Genomic DNA, 19,283 nt, shown 5'->3' with positions numbered 1-19,283 from the left:
TTATGTTTTTATGGTAAGAAATAATGGCTTAGAGATATGACCGCATGATCATTTTCCTTGAGGCATTTATATTTCTTAAAGATTAATTTTGCTGATAGACTTAAAAAAAATATGGTTGACATGACATCACCAAAGCGTATTTAAAACTTCAAGCAAGTTTAGATGCTCTTTAACCATTTTTGATCTCTTCCAAAGAGGCAAAGTTGGCAAACCAGATACTGTAGCTGTGAGCACAGGAAACCTACTTTTCACATAAAGGAAAAAAGTCGATAAATCCACCTGTTGATGGAAAGATATTTCAATCTTCAAAAAACATTACAGAAATCTGTAACACAGACATTTAGAAGTTTTCAAAATTGTATTTAGAAACTGCCTTAACAGCCCCCTGAGATAAGCATTGAATGACGTAAAGAGGAAGAGGAATGTATGGGAACTTAGTTCAAATATCCATTATTGATTTTAATTATTTAATTTAGAAGCTGAACCTTAACCATCCTTCCCATTAGCTATGCAAAAGCAATTATTTCTCTACTCCACAGCAAAACTTTGGAAACTCCCCTCTATGGCAGATGACAGGACTAATAGCTCAATAGGGCTCAGAATATGTTGCGGGGAAAAAAGAAATCTGTATCCAAATTAGTTTTGCACACTCTTAGTATCATATCAGAAGATATGTCTCCCAGCAGCTCGTTAACAATGGTATCAGCCTCCTCACCAGGCAGAGCAGCTTCTTAATTTATAAGGAATGCTCTGGCACCCCGTGGGGAGTAGCAGCAAATGAATGATTTAAACCTGATTGCAGCACAACTTGTAATAATGTCCAGGAGAGATAAGGTCTTAATATACTGCAGAGCACGGTAGGATTTAGAAAAAGCAGTTTTCAATCATGAGGTCCCTTTCTGTAATCTTTGCAACTAAGCCAATATGAACAGCTTACAATTTCTAGGCTTGTTTCACAGTGATCTGGTGAGTGCTGTTACTGGAAGAGGTGGGACAGTGGCAGGCAGCAGGTGACACTGTTCTTATTCGTATTGTTTCTAGGGACGAAGACACCAAACCCCAACAGGTAGCTCTGTCATCTGACTTCTCCCCAAACTCCTTCCTCACTTGTTATTTCTTTAAGTAAGAGATGGAAACAAGGAGCAATGCAGGCCTACAGAGTTCAGAACACAGCTTGCAGGAATGAGCTCAGCTCACACACAGCACCTACAACTGAAAAACTCATGTAGGCTAGCTCTAGAGCCTTTCACTTCTGCACTGGCAAAGGACGCGGCACAAAGCTGGTCTGTCAGCAGCCTCCCATCTTCTCCAGTTTACGCAAGCTGGTGATGCTGAATAAAATTGACACATAATACAAAACACTATTCATAAGCACAGAGAAAATGAAACTATTTTGATTAAGTTCTTACTTTATTTCCGTTCTATCCTTTTTTAATATCCAGGGCTTTAAAAAAAAAAATAATTTAACAAACATTAGCTAACTTTTTAATCCCAGTTTTATCCTCATGTAAAAGCAGTCTGAAACACCCTAAAAAAGCTCATTTCAGCACTTAATACTGCTTTAGCCACTACAACCAATGTTAATTACAATATGAAACCTCAACTTATCTTTTTAAAATACATTTCAGAAACAAAAGTAATTTTTAAGTTGTGTATGTCTGCTATGAGCAAACCAAAAGCCATTAAACTATAAAGTCATAAGAAAATTAATTTCCCAAATCAGACACCAAATAATCTGTAGAATGAAGCTAGCCAACAGTAAAACATTGCTATCTAACACCAGGACACACCTCTGTAAACAAACACACTACAAGCCAAAACCAAATCCCTCCTGCCAACCCTTATTTCCAAATTTCAACTATTTCATTCCAAATGTAAACTGAATCTGAACAGAAAGGGAAAAAAACAACTTTATTCTTTGAAGTAGAAAGAGTATCAAACCATCTAACAGTGAAAATGATACCATCCTGTACTTTGACTTCAAAATAATAATCCTTCTTCTAGTCCAGGTTTGTCGAACCCAGTTAAAAACTGTATCAGTGCATACTGATGACCTTATACACAGCGATGACAAGATTGCTGAGCTTGGTAGACTTTCTACTTGAGCAATAAGAACTTTAGACTGACTATAAACCTTGACTTAAAGGATTAAAATAAGATCTCCAGCAATAGGTTTTACTACAAAAACCAAAAAAAACTAGGGAAGAAACGACCACTTCAAGACACGCTCAGAGAGGGAAAAGGAGATAACAAGCAAATAACCCCTCCATCCCAACTTTCTCTTATTTCTTCTACCAAACACCCATGGCCACCTTCTTGAAACATCATGGTTCTCAGATCTTATCCTTTCTTTTATGATACCCTGAAAAACTAACTATAATTGCTCAATATTCTCATCCACACCCTGACCTTGTTGTTTTTTTTTTTCATTTCACCTTCTTCCCATTTCATTACTTTTGTCCCTCAAATAACCCAATAATCTAAAAACATGACAGAGAAATTATTATTCCTGGGATGTGATCCTTATTGCCACAGAGGATGCTTCTCACTGCAAAGCTGAATCTTCACTGTGGCTGCAAGAGTGCGAACTTTGACAAGGAGTGCCTTCCAGCTGCTATATACTTTGCCTACCACAGAGGCAAGGACACCCCTATCTTGCTAGCACTAAAGTGATACTTTAATTTTTATGCACATGAGAACAATGAGGCTGTGCTATTGATTTTTCACAGGGGTACTCACAAAACTGAAACCTCAGAGATTCAAGAGCTATTTGGAAACAGTAATTTCAGGACTAAAACAAAATCTGACGGTTTACTCTCTTCAGTAATTTTTTCCGTTCCTGAAAATGATACGTCAGAACTGTCAGCTGGTGAAGGTTGCAGGTAGCTATCTGCATAAAACCAGCTGATCTCAGAACAACGGGAAAGGTCTTCAGTTTTTTTGAAGCTTACAAAACCACCTCATTTTCAGAGATTTTTAGAAATTTTGCAGTAGTCCAAATGCAAGCAGTTGCCTCCTTGAAATGTGATTTCACAGTGAACTTTATTTACCTGTCACACTGAAGCCACCAGCCCTTTTTGTGGATAAAAGCTCAAATTGCCTCACAAGTCTACTGGTTAATAATGATAACCTCTATTATCAAGTGCATGAGTGACCAGAAATCCAGTCATGACAAGGCAGGACTCAAAATGTGGTGCACAACCATATTCTCACAAAGGGAACTAAAAGGCCTAAAAACGCACAGCAATGAAGCGAACAGGGGCTAAATTTTTAGGACCAGGAAAGTCCTTATCAGTATTTTCTGCTTCACAAAGCTTTTGCATGGGAACAGGACGATATTAGGTGCAGGCTATTGTTACGTACAAGGCCAACTAAAATCCACACTTCCTTCCTCTGAACAAAGTCAGGCTTAAGATAGAAGAGTTTACTGCAGACTTCAACTGAAACAGATTCATCACCAACTCCAACAGCAGGAACAAAGCTCAAAGATCCAGGAGATTTTCCAGCCCCTTGTTCCCAGGATTGCTCTCCGCAACTGCTGGTTTGGAAATCACCTTCCCCCAGTTTTATTGCTAACTGTGATGTTATGTGGTGTGGAATATCCCTTTGATCAGTCCAGGTGAGGCGTCCTAGATGTGTCCCCTCCCAAATTCTTGCACACCCCAGCCTAATCGCAGGGGGCAGAGTGAGAAACAGAGACAGCCTTGATGCTGCACAAGCACTGCTCAGCAACAGCTAAAATACTGGTGCATTATCAACACTGTTTGGTGAGATCTAACACACAGCACTGTATGGGCTCTTGCAAAGAAAATTAACTTGATCCCAGTCAAGCCCAGTCCATCAGCGAGTGAGCGCACCAGTAACAGGCTGCCTCCTGAAACACATAGAAACATTCAAATATGCTTTTTTTTTAATTAAAAAAAAAAAAACCACCAAAACTCTACAAAGGCAGTAAGCAGCAGTTAGAAACCTTCCTTGCTATGAACGCCAATGTTGGGCTTAAGGATGCTTAATTAACCATTGACTTGGAGGCTTACCTAGGAAAGGCTCTAAGGTGTGTCCCACGCAAGACAGAAGCGCTCCCAGAAAACTACGCGCAAACCTCTGCAGTAAGATGGTATGCTACCCGCTGAACGTCCTATATAGTGCAGGTGGGTGGACAAGTGCTGCTGTACCGAAACAATTGTTTTTCTTTTGCATCTGTTTTGGGAAAGCCTGTTACACTTTCCCAAACTTCTCCGCTTCGCTAAACTACTAAGTTTTCCATCTCAAACAAAGTAATCACCCTGCCACTTCTGTCTTCTCAGATGCTTTAGGAATTAATCACATACTGCTGTGTAAAGGTCTGGACCTATTTCTTAAAGCAAAATGCAATACAACCAGCCTCATATTTCTTTTCCCCTCTAACAGATGCAAGAAGAGCATTAAGTGGACTCTAGAAGGATTATCAGAGCTTTCAAACAAGAAACAGATGATGAAAATTTTAAAATTGGCAAGACATATCTGAAAATATATTTTTAGTGCAGCTAAGATCCTTATTGCTACTACAGAATTCAAGTGAGCTTTGGGGGATTCCCCACGTAACTTTCACCCCTAAAACTGAAATGCGCCCACTACAACCTGTCCAGAATTACAAAAACCTTGCTGGTCTTTCCAACAGGAGACAGCAGCTACAGAGAAAAGTTAACAATGGGGAAGAAAAAGGCTTCTGTTATCCCACTAGTAATGCTCCATGAGCACGAACATTTGCTGAATTAAGGCAAATTTATTACACCTACTCCAGAAAATATCACGGTTGAGTAGGAGGAAGCAGTGATCTCACATTAATCCTGTCACATAAGAGAAGGTTTATTTCTATCAATGAGAAGGCAATTTATCTGGCTTGCTTGAGGGCTAACATGTCTGGCAAAACCATTCAGAGGAAAAATTGCAGTTTAGACACCACATGCTAATTCATACAGATGAATAACCTAGGGTTACAAAGCTTACAACAGCTCTGCTTATCCAGCTCTTTGCTATAAGCAAAAAATTACTAGATTTTAGAAAACAACTATTTTATTAGATAGGAACCTGTGCACCAACCTGGATCATGGGAAGCTGCACAATGGCAAAAGCCAGAGACAGACAAAGTCTCAGCTGTATGCTGGGGGTGACTTACCTCTTGGTTAACGTCACTAGTTCCCAAACTGAGCTATGCAGAGCCTTGCCCATCCCACCAGACACTTCAAACAGGGATGCTGACTGAACAGTCAAACACTGCACAACCCAGCAAGGACTCAGGATATGCTGCTTCCACCTCACTCACAGGATTTGCTTGGAAAAACAAACCAAATTTGGAAATACCCACCCTAAGTTACATCAGACAAAAGACATTAAAAAAATTATTAGTGATAATTATGTGGCCTACAGGGGCCTTTGCTCACTCAGCCAGCCAGGTATCTTAGCAAAAGGGATGGGGGGTGAGATTTCCACTCTCCTAACAAAATGACACTTGCTCATCAAAATATTTCAGTACAGACCAAGCCCAGATCTTTCCCACAGCAACAAACACTAAATTCATTAAGTAACCTAAGGACAACGTGTTCTCTTTACATTGCAGTTTTGGAAGTTTAAAAAGAAAATAAAAAAAGAAAATCAATATATGCAGCAAACTCTTACCTTCTCCACATCCTCTGCCTCAGTTGCTGTGTACTGCAAAACTTCACTGGTCTCGCTGCAAAGAAGAAAAAAAAAATGAATTCCCCGATACAACTGTTATACTCATCCTCTCCCCTCTGCTCCCAAATAAAGCAGAAATCAAGTTAAAAGGCACAAACAGAGAATGAAAATCATTACAATTTTTTAGAATGCTTACAGAGTTCTTGTAATAGAATTCCTATTAGACCTGTAAGTTGCTTCTTTCCTGGTGGAAAATTGTTTTTAAAGGGTAAATGCCCTATGGTATCTACATAATTTCAGTTTTAAAAAAAAAAATCCCACCTATGAATTTGTTTCCATTTCTCTAATGTGAATACTTCTATCAATTACCATTTCCCAATCTATTTGAAGCCAAGTGAAATTTTCAGCCAGTCTAACCCAGAACTTCAGTAGACCTTCCTTTTTACAAGTATGTTAATACCTGTGGGTAATTTTTAAGAGAAGAATACATTCATTCATCATTATTTACTAAGACTGAGCTAACTGAACCAATACAACACAGGCAGCAGGGTCTGTAAGTATAAAAACATCTAACACAGGTAACAGCTTCCTGGTTACAAGATTTTCTTACTGATACAACAGCCTTCATAGAAAAGTCACTCACAGAGCAGGGCCATGATAGGAGTTCCTATATAATTATATAACACATTTCACTACTACATACGCAGAGCCACCCTCAGTAAGTTATTCCCAAATCTGCTCCAGCTGCCTTGGAAGACCTTTCCTTTAGCTAACAAAACCTTAGGAAAAAATAAAATGTATGCCCAACATCCACAGTATATCAAACAACACACAGCAAAGCTGAAGAGCATCAAGAAGAATTTGCAGGCTTTTTGCTCAGCACAACTATTTCCCAGTTTTATCAGCATTAAGGCTATCAGTCTAAGTCGCTTTAAGAAGTCACATTATCAAAATAACTTGTAACTGCAGCAGTCCAAACTAGTTCCTGGTCTGCATGAACACTGGTCAGTCAAAACACCTCTGGTAAAAAAGTTCCGTTATAAAATGCCTTTTATTCCTATGAACCCCCAAGCTCTTACAGTCAGCCACTCAACTGGTGCTGCTAGTAGGGGAACTACTTAAAAGAGTTTGTTCTCAACTTGAGAACAAAGCAGAAAGCCTAACATGACTCTTCAGGCACAGAAAAAACATACATGGCCTCCTTTCAAAGGCAGCTGCTATGACAGCGTAGCACGCAAACTCACATCTGCAATATCAACCATCAGTAATCAAACTGAGAGGTCCGATTTCACTAGATTCTTATACTGGCAATTGCATTAACCATGCAGATCAAATCACTTGATACTCTACAGATTATTAGAGCTCTCATTAAGAGAAAACAGCTGTTCAGTGGAAGCAGTATTGGATATGAAAGAGAACATTAGCAGTCTTAGGGCTTTGGTCCAGGAAAAGAAAAATCAAGCAAAAAACAAAAGCTGCCTGTTCAAAATCACGAGGTAGTACCTGCCACTGCACCAGGCTCACAAATCACCATCAAAAGAAACATTAAAAAGACGTTCATAAACACATCAGACTAGAAAGGAAGCACGAATTTTAAGATAGCCAAATATCCACTATAAAACATGCCACTTCAAGTAGCATCAAGTTGCTCCAATTAAATGGAACAAGGTAACAGGAATTTTGCTAAGTAACATACTAGTCTATTTTCCTGCTGCATTTCAAGAAAAGCAAGAGACCAAGCAAACATAAGCATGAACATGGAAAGTATGGAGGAGTTTGTTCAAAAGTCTGTAACTTTTTAGCCTGTTCAAACCAGATTTTGATCATCCTCAAGAGTCAGGGGATGAAACACTTAGTCTGCCTGCAGAATAACAACCAGGCTTGAATATAGTTCACTGCATCACTTTGCAAGCCAGCAAACAATTAGACGGTTGAAGCTTCTGTACGTTTATCCGATACACAAGCCATCAGTGAGGTCCAGAGATGCGCAAAGCTGAACTTTCACACATTCATACATTTCACACATTTCACAAGGGGACAGAGACATTCTTCTTCAGACCCAAGCACAAAGATTGATCTGACAAGCTATTGCAAGCCCATCCGCTGATGAAGATGCCAACCAGAGGGTGCTTGCTTAACAAGTGTACTGACCATGTACAGACAAAGGGGAAAACGTTGAAAAGACCAGGTCTAGGATTTAGCCTCACTAAACACCACAGTATATTTCTGGGTCTCGATTTGATCCAAAGAACAAGCAGCATTTTTTCTCCTCACCAGTAAATTAAAAACAGTTCTGCCCTCAGGGGGATGACAGTCCCATGGCTATCCACCCTCCCTTTCCATCCTTAGCCCCTGTTTCCTTCAGAGGTCCATGTGGGGGATGTACTGGGATGCAGCTGACCACATATTGCACCAACAACTTCTGACCTGTATTAATGACAAGCCTAATATGAAGTTACTCAGTTCAATTGCTGACAGTGCAATTACGCTGATTTACCCTGGGAGGTGGAGCAAGAAAGCAAGGGGAAACAAGCAGGCTACAATATACCTGAAGATCTACTTTGAATTAAATGCAACTCAATCAGCCTCATGCACACACCAAACCTTGCACAATTACAGATTGTTTTGATATAAAGTAGGCCTGGCTCTGTGACCCTTAAGAGTTTCCCTTCCAGAAAGCTATTTGTTTATAGACCAAGACTGCTTACATTCATGTGCAAAATTTTTAGGACAATTTGATTTTTGATAGAGCTCTTTTATAAGAATGAGGATAGCTGGCAAACTATAATAGTCTCATCTCAAGTTTAAAGTGCACACATTCTTGCTTCCCAGCTAGAGAAAGCCAGGGGATCCCAGAGAAGAGCACCTTTAGTCTCTCAGAGCAGGTCGCAGTGCAGTCTTTATTTACCAGCACTAAGTCGTCCACCAAATCCTTTCAAAATGTGGAAGGCTATCAGATGTATGCCTCATGAGGTGGAGAAACAGAACTAGAAAAGGGAAAGATTCCCTTACCTGAAAGCCTTTCTCCTCTCCCTCCATACCACTATCAAGAAACTAGCCAAAGCTATGACAAATGAAAGGAGTTTTTAGGAGAGAAAAATTCCAAACTATCTAAAAGGCCTGAGAAAAGTTCGTATCACATCACACTCTCGTCAGGTCACACAAACACACAGCTATAGCTATGGCATTCTGGACATCACTCCAAGAGAAGCACTCCAACCACTGCTGCAAGCTAACAAAGAAAAGCAAAGATGTCGACAACAACCACATACAGAACACTGTCAGCACGGGAGACAGAACTTGTTTTTGCAGAGCAAACAGACCAGATTCCTGGCTTTGCTCCTGAAGTGCTCTTTTAAATATGAAAAAGTTTATGCTTCCCTGTATCTGACTCCATGACAGCAAATTGCAATGCCCCAGGACACCAGGATGAAAAAACATACTGCATATCAGGGTTACTAGCTTTGCAACATTTTAGGTAGGTCAGTTAATGAAATCCAATGAATTTAATATTGTACAACACTCCACTCACTGTGAATCTGTTAAGAGTCAAAAAACATTGCTTTATAAAGTTCACACCTAAAAATACTTACTTTTTAATCTTCCAGTACTCTAACACTGGCATCAGGCTTCTCAGATACCAGTGGTAATTACACACAAGTATACATAGTTGTTATGCCATGGATGCAATATCCCATCATTAGGACATAATATTGTACCACATAGCACAAGGAGGATTTCTCATACTACATGATTTTATTTGCTTGTATTAGCAGAGATTTTAGGATTTGCACACATTTTTACTCAAAGATTTAACAGACAAAACATTTTGGCTTGCTAACCTGATCTCTGGCAAGAAGGTTTTCTTGTAAGCATCCTCAATGTTCTGGAGATACAAAGGTGACACCTTTTTCTCATATGGCTAAAACCAAACAGAAGACAATGTTGTGAAATGAGTTTTCTTTCTTTTCCCCACCAGCGCAGATTCCAGCCTAAGCAGAAGGTGCTGCTACACCATCTGCCAAGAGCCCATTCTTGTATTAGCAGTCAAACACCCAAGTGAACCACATACACATTAATGAAAGTTTCAGAATTAAGACATTTGGAGTGTTTAGAATTTCTTACGTAGCATTAAATATCTAGAGTACTCTAACAAACAAGTCAGTCTGCACTAATCACTGCCTTGCCCTGTACTATTATGTCCATGGTTTTAATGATTATCCATATGAATAAGATTTTTCTGATACACTAGGGTATCTAGAAAGAAAGGGAAAGGCCGGTTAAACAGAAGAATGTAAAAGTGAAAAAACTTTCTTCCAATTATTTCAGTTTGTTACAGGAATCAGCTGATTCTCTCTAAGTCTGCATAAACTAAGAGAACAATACAACAACAGCATCAAAAAGATTAGCATTCCAAGGGCTGATCAATCCTACCTACCTGCACATTCAAGGAAGTTATACATAATCATCCAGAAAATATGAGAAGATTGTCCAAGTCTGCCTTTTCAACGACGGGCCAACACGCATCCGTTTCCACAGTTTCAGACAAGTGCATGGGCAACCATCCACTACAACCACCCACTCCAAAATCTTTCTTTGAAATTTCATGGTTATCCTATCTGCTGTTAAACAGTCCATCTTCCGCACAGTGTAATTTAATGCTACACTTGCAAAATGCCTGGAATTTCTATAATCTACCATGTGTTCCTTCAGTTCAACCCTAAAATTAAATTACTTTTCCTGCTTGAAATGTTCACCCAAGGTGCCCATTATGTTGAATGGATCTGTGTCTCTACTTGTTGGGCCCACTGGAGGCCTTTTTTTCCAGTGCCCTGCAACAACAGCACGCTGAATAAAAGTGAAACACTCCATCTGCCAAGAAGGCAGAATTCCCAAAAATACCATCTCCAAACAAGCAGTACTGTTCAGCAGTGCCACTGCCCCAAGGACATTACACCAGCAATTTCAGCCAGAAGGTCTCAAATATGCCACCTACCTTTATGCTCACAAGGGCAAAGAACTCAGGTTCCCAAGTTACATTAAGAAGCTTCTAATTCTGTCACTGAAGTTGCTAAAACAAAAAAGCTATGGTTTTCCTATACAAAAGTATCTTGTTCGTTAAAGCACAGAGGCATGTTCAGTCATGGCCTAAACTGCTGGAGGGCAGAAGAGGAGAGTCATTCGACCAGCAGACTAAGCAACTCAGGCCACGCAGATCACGAGGCAGCAAGGGCAGTCTTCCATTTACAACTCTCAAGTCGCTTCCCTTCGGTAATCATCAGCCTCCCTCTTAAACGAGCAGGAAAACTGCAAAACGAAATGCTACTAGCACACTAACATACACACGTGCTTCGAGAGAAGTAGGCATAGCCAAGCGTTTAAGAGACCTGAGAATTTTTTAGTAATAAATCAAAGTTTTCTTTGAATCCATCAGGTTTTCCACAGTTAAATACTTCACTTGACTACAATTTTCCTTAGCATTTGAACAAAGTACAAGGTAAACATAATTTAATCCTCCTAACTCATCTGAGAACAGTTACAAGCACATGTCCAAATATCACAGAAGGGGGAAGAAAAAATCCAAACCAAAAACTTTATTTAGATTAGTCATTATACAAAAGTACTCTACAGCTTTTCTGGTACAAGAATATTTCAATAACCCAGTAATCCAATGAGCTAACATAACGAGAGAGGTAATTTGAAGACAGTACTACAGAATTAAGTTAATTTTCTTTGCTTTTTAACAGTAGCCTGCATCCAACACCATGACTTAAAAAAAAGACATCTTGGAGAGAAACTATGCCACCCTCAAAGGGTTTTGAGAGCAAGTCTCAGAGTATGTCCCACAACTGTCAAAAAGATCAACAATAGGTTAAGAGTCACCTATCATGATCTCAGACTAAACTGAAGTTACACTAGTGATAAGGAGGAACTGTATTTCTTATCAACTTGATATTAGATTAGCCAGAAAGCACCCTGGATTTTATATATCATGGAATACCAACACAATCAGTTTTAAGTTTAAAATTGGTGGGTTTGCTGTGTTAACACAGCAGCACGAAGCAGTAAATTTCTTCATTTCAGGAAGTTACTGAACTTGCTGATCACAAGTGACCCACACATTAACATCAACTCAGATCTGAAACAGCAGTCAACTGGGGAAACTGGAGAAGGGCACAGACAGCTGGGGCTTCTGGCACCCAGGAAGCACTGATAATGCCACAACAAGCATATTACCCAGACATGACTCCTGAAATAGCAGCTACAAAGGCAATTTTTTAAGGTCAGATGATTTTTACAGAGCTTCTCATTACAAAAATGACAGCATTTTGACACGGTCAAAAAAAGTTAATTTTTGCTTTTTTTTTTTTTAAAGCAAGCATACCAGAATATCCATAGAGTCATCACCAATACACAGTTCTTACACCTAAGAGGACGAGAAGCTTTTCAGAAGCAGAATTCTGCAGCAAACCCCACAGACTCACACATAATTACACATGTAATTAATGGCAGACACTAGCAGGCAGTAACAGTGGCAAGAGATAAAATTACCTCTCCTTTCTCTTGAATCCTCTTCTGCACCTCTGGGACAGGTACATCTATATAAATGACCAAGTGAGGCGGCAGGAATTCACAAATGCTGATCTCTTTGATCTCCTTGTAGTGATCAAGACCTGTATAAAGAAGCAAAACCAAGCACACTGGAGAGCTAAAGGCAGCCCAGCTGAACACATTTTGCAAATGAGGACATTTTGCAATAGGAACAGCATTAAAATTCTGACTTATCAGGTAATGAATCTGCAATCATTTCTTGAGTGTCTTTTCCTGCAGTTGCTAAACACATTCTATTGGCAAATAAATCCCATCCCCTTTCTATGTGTAGTCTCCTCTTCTTGGCTGATATAGCAAGTTTAGGGTAGGCTTTTCCTCAGATAGGATTTAGAATTTTTTAGAATTAACAATCTTCCAGAAACAGAAGATAAAACACAACTAAACTAAGAAGCTACATGCACTGAGATAAAAGAATCTAACATCAGTTATACCAAAGAGGGCATTTATTTCTGACTTAAGTTTAGAGAAACCTAGGTTTTTCCTCCATTGTTTAGAGACAGCTGCTCAAAATATTGGGGAGAGACTGCAGCACTCAGGTCACCTGAGGGGACCTCTGGCTGGGGTTGTGTTCTGCCACAGCCTCGTACACAAAATAAATGGCCCTATCCTACTACAAAGATGATAGTGTGGCAAAGGTGGTAATGGAAAAAAAGTTCCATGCTTCAAGAAGATTTTGAAAGAAGTACTCTATTTCCCACTGTGGGGGGAAACCCAAGGACCAGGCAGGCATTTGCCTTGCCTTCCAGTGCATACACAAAATCACACTGAGGTAAAGCAAATAGTTTAAGAGGTCACCAACACACCAGTGTCCCTCTTCACCTGTACTGGAGGCATACTCTGCACTACTGTTGCTCAATAGCTCTGTGCTCTATGCGAGCAACAGATCTACTCTCCAAAAAACACGACAACCAGACTCCACTTTGGAGGACAGGACTGGACGACCTCACCTGCCCATACAGAAAAATGTATCTGAGAGGAGTTGGTCAGGTCTGTGCAACTGGGTCCCTTCTACCATGTGAATAACCTGAAGCATATCTGCTGTAATAGTTGGTGATTGGGAAGCCACACAAATTCAGGGGAAGCATCTATTCAAATTTAAGTGGCACGAATAGCACAGGATCCATTAAACATAGCTCAGGTGGAAGCTTTCCTCAGTAAGGCTCACCAGCTTAGCTAGAAATGTAGCGCCAGGCTTTCAAATTCAAACAGTTCATGAAAAATTTAAAGCCTGCTGTGCTTGCCACCACAGTAAGCAGCAGTCAGCAGTATCTCTAAATCAAGATGTTTGCTTTTTAAGGATTTCAGTATAATCCATTAGCTGTTGTTGGAATTTTATATTAAATATAAATTGTGGGTTGCTGGGCTTTGTTTCCCTTGCCAACACAAAGCAGTAAGACGTAGTTCATTATAACCAGCTCTCAAACTCATTCAGCAAGAAGCTGCAACTTACAGCAGGCATTAAAAACCAAATATACACCTCCTGAAATCTAAGCCAAATCAAACAAGACAGCAGAAACACAAGGCAGTCAGGGAAACAATTATCTTCACCTCAGGAGTAGCCAAAATACCAAATTCGCTAAGAACAGGCAGAAAGAAGAATTTAAATAGCGGTTTACTAAGGGGTCAGCTGATGACTGGGCTTTACAGTTTTTTTCTACAGACTTTCAAACTTTTGTTCAGCTGTTAAGTCTGCATGTTTAGGCTGTGGCTGGTCTCCTGTGTATGTCACGTAACCGCTTGATTCCTAGCCAAGGGATGGAGATTCCAGGTGTCTGCCCACAATGCACCAGCACAGTAACACCACACTGCTCAGGAGCTCAGCACTCACGACACCAAACCACAGAATCACAAAAGGCCCTTTGCCTCTTGTCCTCTCTCTAGATGCCACTGAGAAAAGACTGGTTCCATCCAATACTACTCCCCATCAAGTATTTATATGTGTAAATACCATCAGGTATTTATACATATCCCCCCAAGCCTTCTCTTCGCCAGGCCAAAAAAATCCCATCTCTCTTAGTCTCTTCTCATACACTGGATGCTTTAGTTTCTGAGTGACCTTCATGGCCCTTTGCTAGACTCGCTCCAGTAAGTTCCTATCTTTCTTTAACTAGTAGTCCAGAACTGGGCACAATACTCCAGATTCAGTAATCACTTCCCTTGACAACACTCTTGATCATGCAGCACCCAGGACACTCGTGGCATCCTTTGCCACAAAGGCACATTGCTGACTCACATTCAACTTGGTGTTCACCAGAAACCCCAGGTCCTCCTCTGCAAAACTACTTTCTAGTCAGTTGGCTTGCAGCATATACCAGTGCCTGCAGCTATTCCTTCCCAGGTACAGGACTTTGCATTCCTTTTTATCAAACTTCATGAGGTTACCATCCAGCTATTTCTCCATGGCGCCAAAGACACATGGTGTTATCAACCATTACCTTTCCAACTTTGCTTTACCTGCAAATCTGCTGAGCCTGCAGATTTGTCCTGTCATCCACGTTTTAAATCATACAATGGTTTGGGTTGGAAGGGACCTTAAAGATCGTCTAGTTCCAACCCCTCTGCCATGGGCAGGGACACCTTCCACTAGACCGGGCTGCTCAAAGTCCCTTCCAACCTGGCCTTGAACACCTCCAGCGATAGGGCACCCACAGCTTCCCTAGGTAACCTGTGCCAGTGCCTCACCACACTCATAGTGAAAAATTTCTTCCTGATATCTAATCTAAATCTACCCTCTTCCAGTTTGAAGCCCTCGTCCTATCACTACATGCCCTTGTAAGAAGTCCCTCTCTAGCTTTCTTTTAGGCCCCCTTCAGACACTGGAAGGCTTCTCCTCTCCAGGCTGAAGAACCCCAACTCTCTCAGCCTGTTTTCATAGGGGAGGTGCTCCAGTCCTCTGATCATCTTTGTGGCCCTCCTCTGGATTCTCTCCAACAGCTCCTGAGACTCCAGAGCTGGACGCAGCACTCCAGGTGGGGTCTCACAAGAGCAGAGCAGAAGAGGAGAATCAGCTCCCTCGACCTGCTGGCGACACTTCTTTTGATGCCACCCAGGATGTGGTTGGCCTTCTGGGATGTGAGCATACATTGCCAGCTTATGTTGAGCTTCTCATCAACCACCGCCTCCAAGTCCTTCTCCTCCGTGCTGCTCTCAATACATTGTCCACCCAGCCAGTATTTCTGCCTGTGATTGCTCCAACCTGTATGCAGGACACCTTGCCCTTGGCCTTGTTGAACTTCATGAGGTTTGCACAGGCCCACCCTCCAGCCTGTCCAGGTCCTTCTGGGTGGCATCCCTTCCCTCCAATATGTTGACTGCTCCACACAGCTTGGCGTCATTAGCAACCTTGCTGAGGGTGCACTGGATCCCACTGTCCATGTTGCCAAATATGTTAAATAGTACCAGTCCCAGTTTAAACCTGGTTCAGCTGCAGTATCTTCCCCTGGGATAGACCACTAGTTATTGGCCTCCAGCTGGGCTTTGCGCTTTTGATAACAACCCTTTGAGCCCTGCAGTTCATCCACTTTTCAATCTACTACCCACATATCTAATCCATACTTCATCAGCTTGTCAATGAGGAGGTTATGAGAGACATCACTGAAAGTCTTGCTTAAGTTAAGATTAAAAATATCCATTCCTCTCCACTCATCCACTCCTTCTATGAGGAGCTAACTATCACGTGTTTAAATGTGACTCCCTTCTCATAAAGCTATGATGACTATTCTCCATCACCTTCATGTTCTCCATATATTCGGAAATGGCTTCCAGGAGGATTTGCTCCATCACCTTCCTGCAAATGAAGCTGAGGCTGACTGGCCTGTAGCTCCCTGGATCCTCCTCCTTGCCTTTCTTGAAGACGAGAGCAACATTTGTGTTCTTTGAGATTCAAAAGTGAGCTGGCCATTTAAGACAAGTAAGCCAAACCCTGCTGACCCATTATTTACCTTCCACCTAATGCTGCAAGACCACCATCTGCCTGAAGGACCTCTAGTCTTCATTAGCATTCTCACCCACATTTCCAGGGAACTACAGGAGTCTCTAGCTGACAGGACACGAGCAATACACAGAACACATGCTCTTTAACATATAAGCAGAACCAAAGCCTTGAAGAAAAACCAGAAGTTTCATGGCTTGAGGTTGGTCCTTGATGCATACAACAGCAAGGTGCTAAGCATCTTATGAACAACTCGAATATTTAAGAGTCCATCTTCCAAGCAGGCATTTTTGCTTCTTTTAAAAAACTGTACTACCACACTTCTAACAGGTTATGGCAAAATAACTTCCTTTCGCATGCAAGCAACTTACATCGTTTGTGGATGTAGCCTTGTTTAAACATTGCATCCAGAAATACGAAGTCACTGTAAGGAGAGCGTTCCATCACCACACCTTGTCCTGCAATTCAAAGTACGTTCCAGTCAACAAGGCTTAAAGAGACTGTTAGCAGCAACATTTAAAATTAAAGACAGTACTGCTCTTAAGGTCAATTTTCTGAATGTTTTTCTAGAAATTTTAAACAAAAGAGAAGAACAAGGTTTTGGCTCACACAAACCTACCGGATATGTATGCTGAACATGCCCGTCTCACCCATATATTCTCCTACTGTGCCTACCACTGCAGTGGCTAAGTACTACTATACTTAAGGAGTACAGTTACATGTGTCTGAAACTTTACGGCATTCATATCTTTTAATAAGTATTTTCCAAAACAGATGAAGGCACAAGCAACAAGTAAATCAGTGTTGGTACAGGGAATCTTTTCTCGCTAGAAGACACTCAAATTATAACAATACTACCACAAAACAGTATTTAATTAATGAAAAAGACTGAACAAAAGACACCATCAGGAACTAAGTCTAAGAAAAGATTTAAAAAGGCTGAAAATAATCATCAGCGATTGCCAAATTAAAACTAATTAATTTGGTAACTGATACATTATTTCCTTTACTAGAAATGATACAAGATACTGTTCTACCAGAAAGTGCACAAGGGAGTTTTCTAAATGGGCTGTTAACCTGTACTCACTAAGGGAGGAAAAATATAAAAAGCTTAACAATATAAGAGCCTTTCATTTTAAAATGCAGATACTAGCAAAGCATTTCAAAACAGCTTGGGAGTACTTGGGAGTTAATTTATAAATGAAATTTATTTACTGTGAAATCTAACCTGTAGTCAGCAGATGCTCCAATGCATCAGCATACTGTAAAACACGGTTACCAAACAACCAAGCTTGCAGTCGATAAGAGTGTCCATCAGGGCATTTTGGGTCATTGTAAAACCTCTCTAGATTACAGAAACCATTAAATTTCTCATGCAGCAGCGTTCCGTCTCCTGTGATTCTGTCTAGGTAATGGATGTCTGCTTCTGGGAAATATTTCATTCCTGACAAAAAACAAACCCACAACAGAGTACCAATCAAAATAATAAGGGTTTTTTTTTGTTTACAGTAAACATCTATTGAATTCATTTAGATATACAGCTGTACTTTAAACAACTCTTGAAAACAGCACAAAATCCTTTGGTCAATCACATCACAGAGGGCAGACAAACCCTAATTTGAAATATTGCCACCTTTCACCTCCCCAGTGATAGCTGAGCTATCGTTCTGAGCAGAGCCTTTTTACCACCAGTACTCTAATTACCTTGATGTTCTGCATACGCCCATGCAGAAAATCCTACCTCTAAACGTGCTCGGTGACTCTATCAGAGCTAGGAGCTCGGTAAGCAAACTGACTTCATTAGAACTGAAATTTCATTCACAACAAATCATACCGACAGAAGTATCCCGCAGATCTGACAAGCGTCCCATCCTCATCCCAAACCTCACCAGCATTTTATTCTCCCCTTATCTATGAGCCTTCCACATTAACTGCAGCATTGCGTAACTAATAATTTGCTAGTCAAGAATTGCTGGTGTGGTGAGCTAACTTTCTTTACATGAGAATCACAATTACACTGTTAAATTCTATTAACTATTAGATAAATAGATAAAATAAGATGTACCCAGTTTTTCTGCTATTTGTTTTGCAAGCTTCCCCTTCCCAGAAGATAAGTTTCCATCCACTGTAAAGACCTTGCTGTATTCAGTGAACTTTTTTGTAGCTCTATCTCCCAACATATAAGCCAGCCAACCATATTGCAAATTCTGCTCAGGGCTGATATGAATTCTTGCCTGAAAGAAAACACAACGAAATTAGCATATTTTAGTCTTCTTAGCTGAACTAGGCATGCTCAAAGTGCAGCTTTTTTAGACCTTCTAAACACACAGGAGGATAAGCACTTGCACATCTAATACAAGGAATTTTCATACAGTAAAGCAGCGTTTCACTGCCATTTCAGCTTAGCAGCTGAAGCAGTATTTAGGTTGAGTAGCCATTTATGAAATGCAAGGCTGAGAAGACAGAAACCATGAAACAATTTTCAGTGTTTAAAGCAGGACTGCTCTGCCAGAACTCTGCTGTAAATCTACACAATGACCAAAACTTCCCCAACTTACTGAAGGCCACAGGCACATGATGTGCCCTGTGTTAGGGAGATACAACAGTAGGCTTTTGCTTGCATGTCTGTTTATTTGTTATTGGGTATATATTAACATTAAACCCTCTCCCAGTCTCTCAGGAGAGTTATAGCTTCCTTTCTACACAACTGGACAAAGGCAGAAAAAAATAATCACCTGGCCTGTAAAGCTGAACGCAGTACCTTACTGAACCCTGCTCAGCAAAGCCATGCAGAGACTTTGGTAAAAACTAAATAATCCTTATTTTGAGCAACATATTGAAATTTTTTTTTTGAGCAAAATGTGAGATTTTGGTTTTATTTAATATTCTTCTGCTTGCACTGTCACTTTAACAAGCTGAAGGTCACTGGGTCATCACACTCCGGTCTCACGTATTTACTTGTGCCTCTACCTCAAATCTCACCTCCTCTCCAAAGCCCCTGCATTCGCCCATTGGGAATCTCGCGTCCTACGGAGCGGAGCGGAGCAGAGCAGCCCAGCCCAGCCCAGCCCAGCCTCTGCCC

The 19,283-nt window shown here is 40.7% G+C and overlaps 1 protein-coding gene across 1 annotated transcript in view; it reads right to left on the bottom strand.

Annotated features, from left to right (window-relative positions):
• NDUFA10 (NADH dehydrogenase (ubiquinone) 1 alpha subcomplex, 10, 42kDa) overlaps positions 1-19,283 on the bottom strand; it is a 48,699-nt gene that overhangs the window by 23,739 nt on the left and 5,677 nt on the right. Inside the window, exons 2-7 of the mRNA XM_009889056.1 lie at positions 18,267-18,430; positions 17,430-17,645; positions 16,573-16,659; positions 12,211-12,332; positions 9,501-9,580; positions 5,659-5,713 (exon numbers count right to left, since the gene is read on the bottom strand). Of these exons, the coding sequence (XP_009887358.1) occupies positions 5,659-5,713; positions 9,501-9,580; positions 12,211-12,332; positions 16,573-16,659; positions 17,430-17,645; positions 18,267-18,381 (675 nt within the window). The 5' untranslated portion in view covers positions 18,382-18,430. The remainder of the gene's footprint in view (positions 1-5,658; positions 5,714-9,500; positions 9,581-12,210; positions 12,333-16,572; positions 16,660-17,429; positions 17,646-18,266; positions 18,431-19,283) is intronic.

The sequence above is a fragment of the Charadrius vociferus genome, unplaced genomic scaffold, assembly GCF_000708025.1.
Source record: "Charadrius vociferus isolate BGI_N301 unplaced genomic scaffold, ASM70802v2 scaffold361, whole genome shotgun sequence".
NCBI lineage: Eukaryota > Metazoa > Chordata > Aves > Charadriiformes > Charadriidae > Charadrius > Charadrius vociferus.
This window is presented reverse-complemented; position numbering and strand designations above follow the sequence as displayed.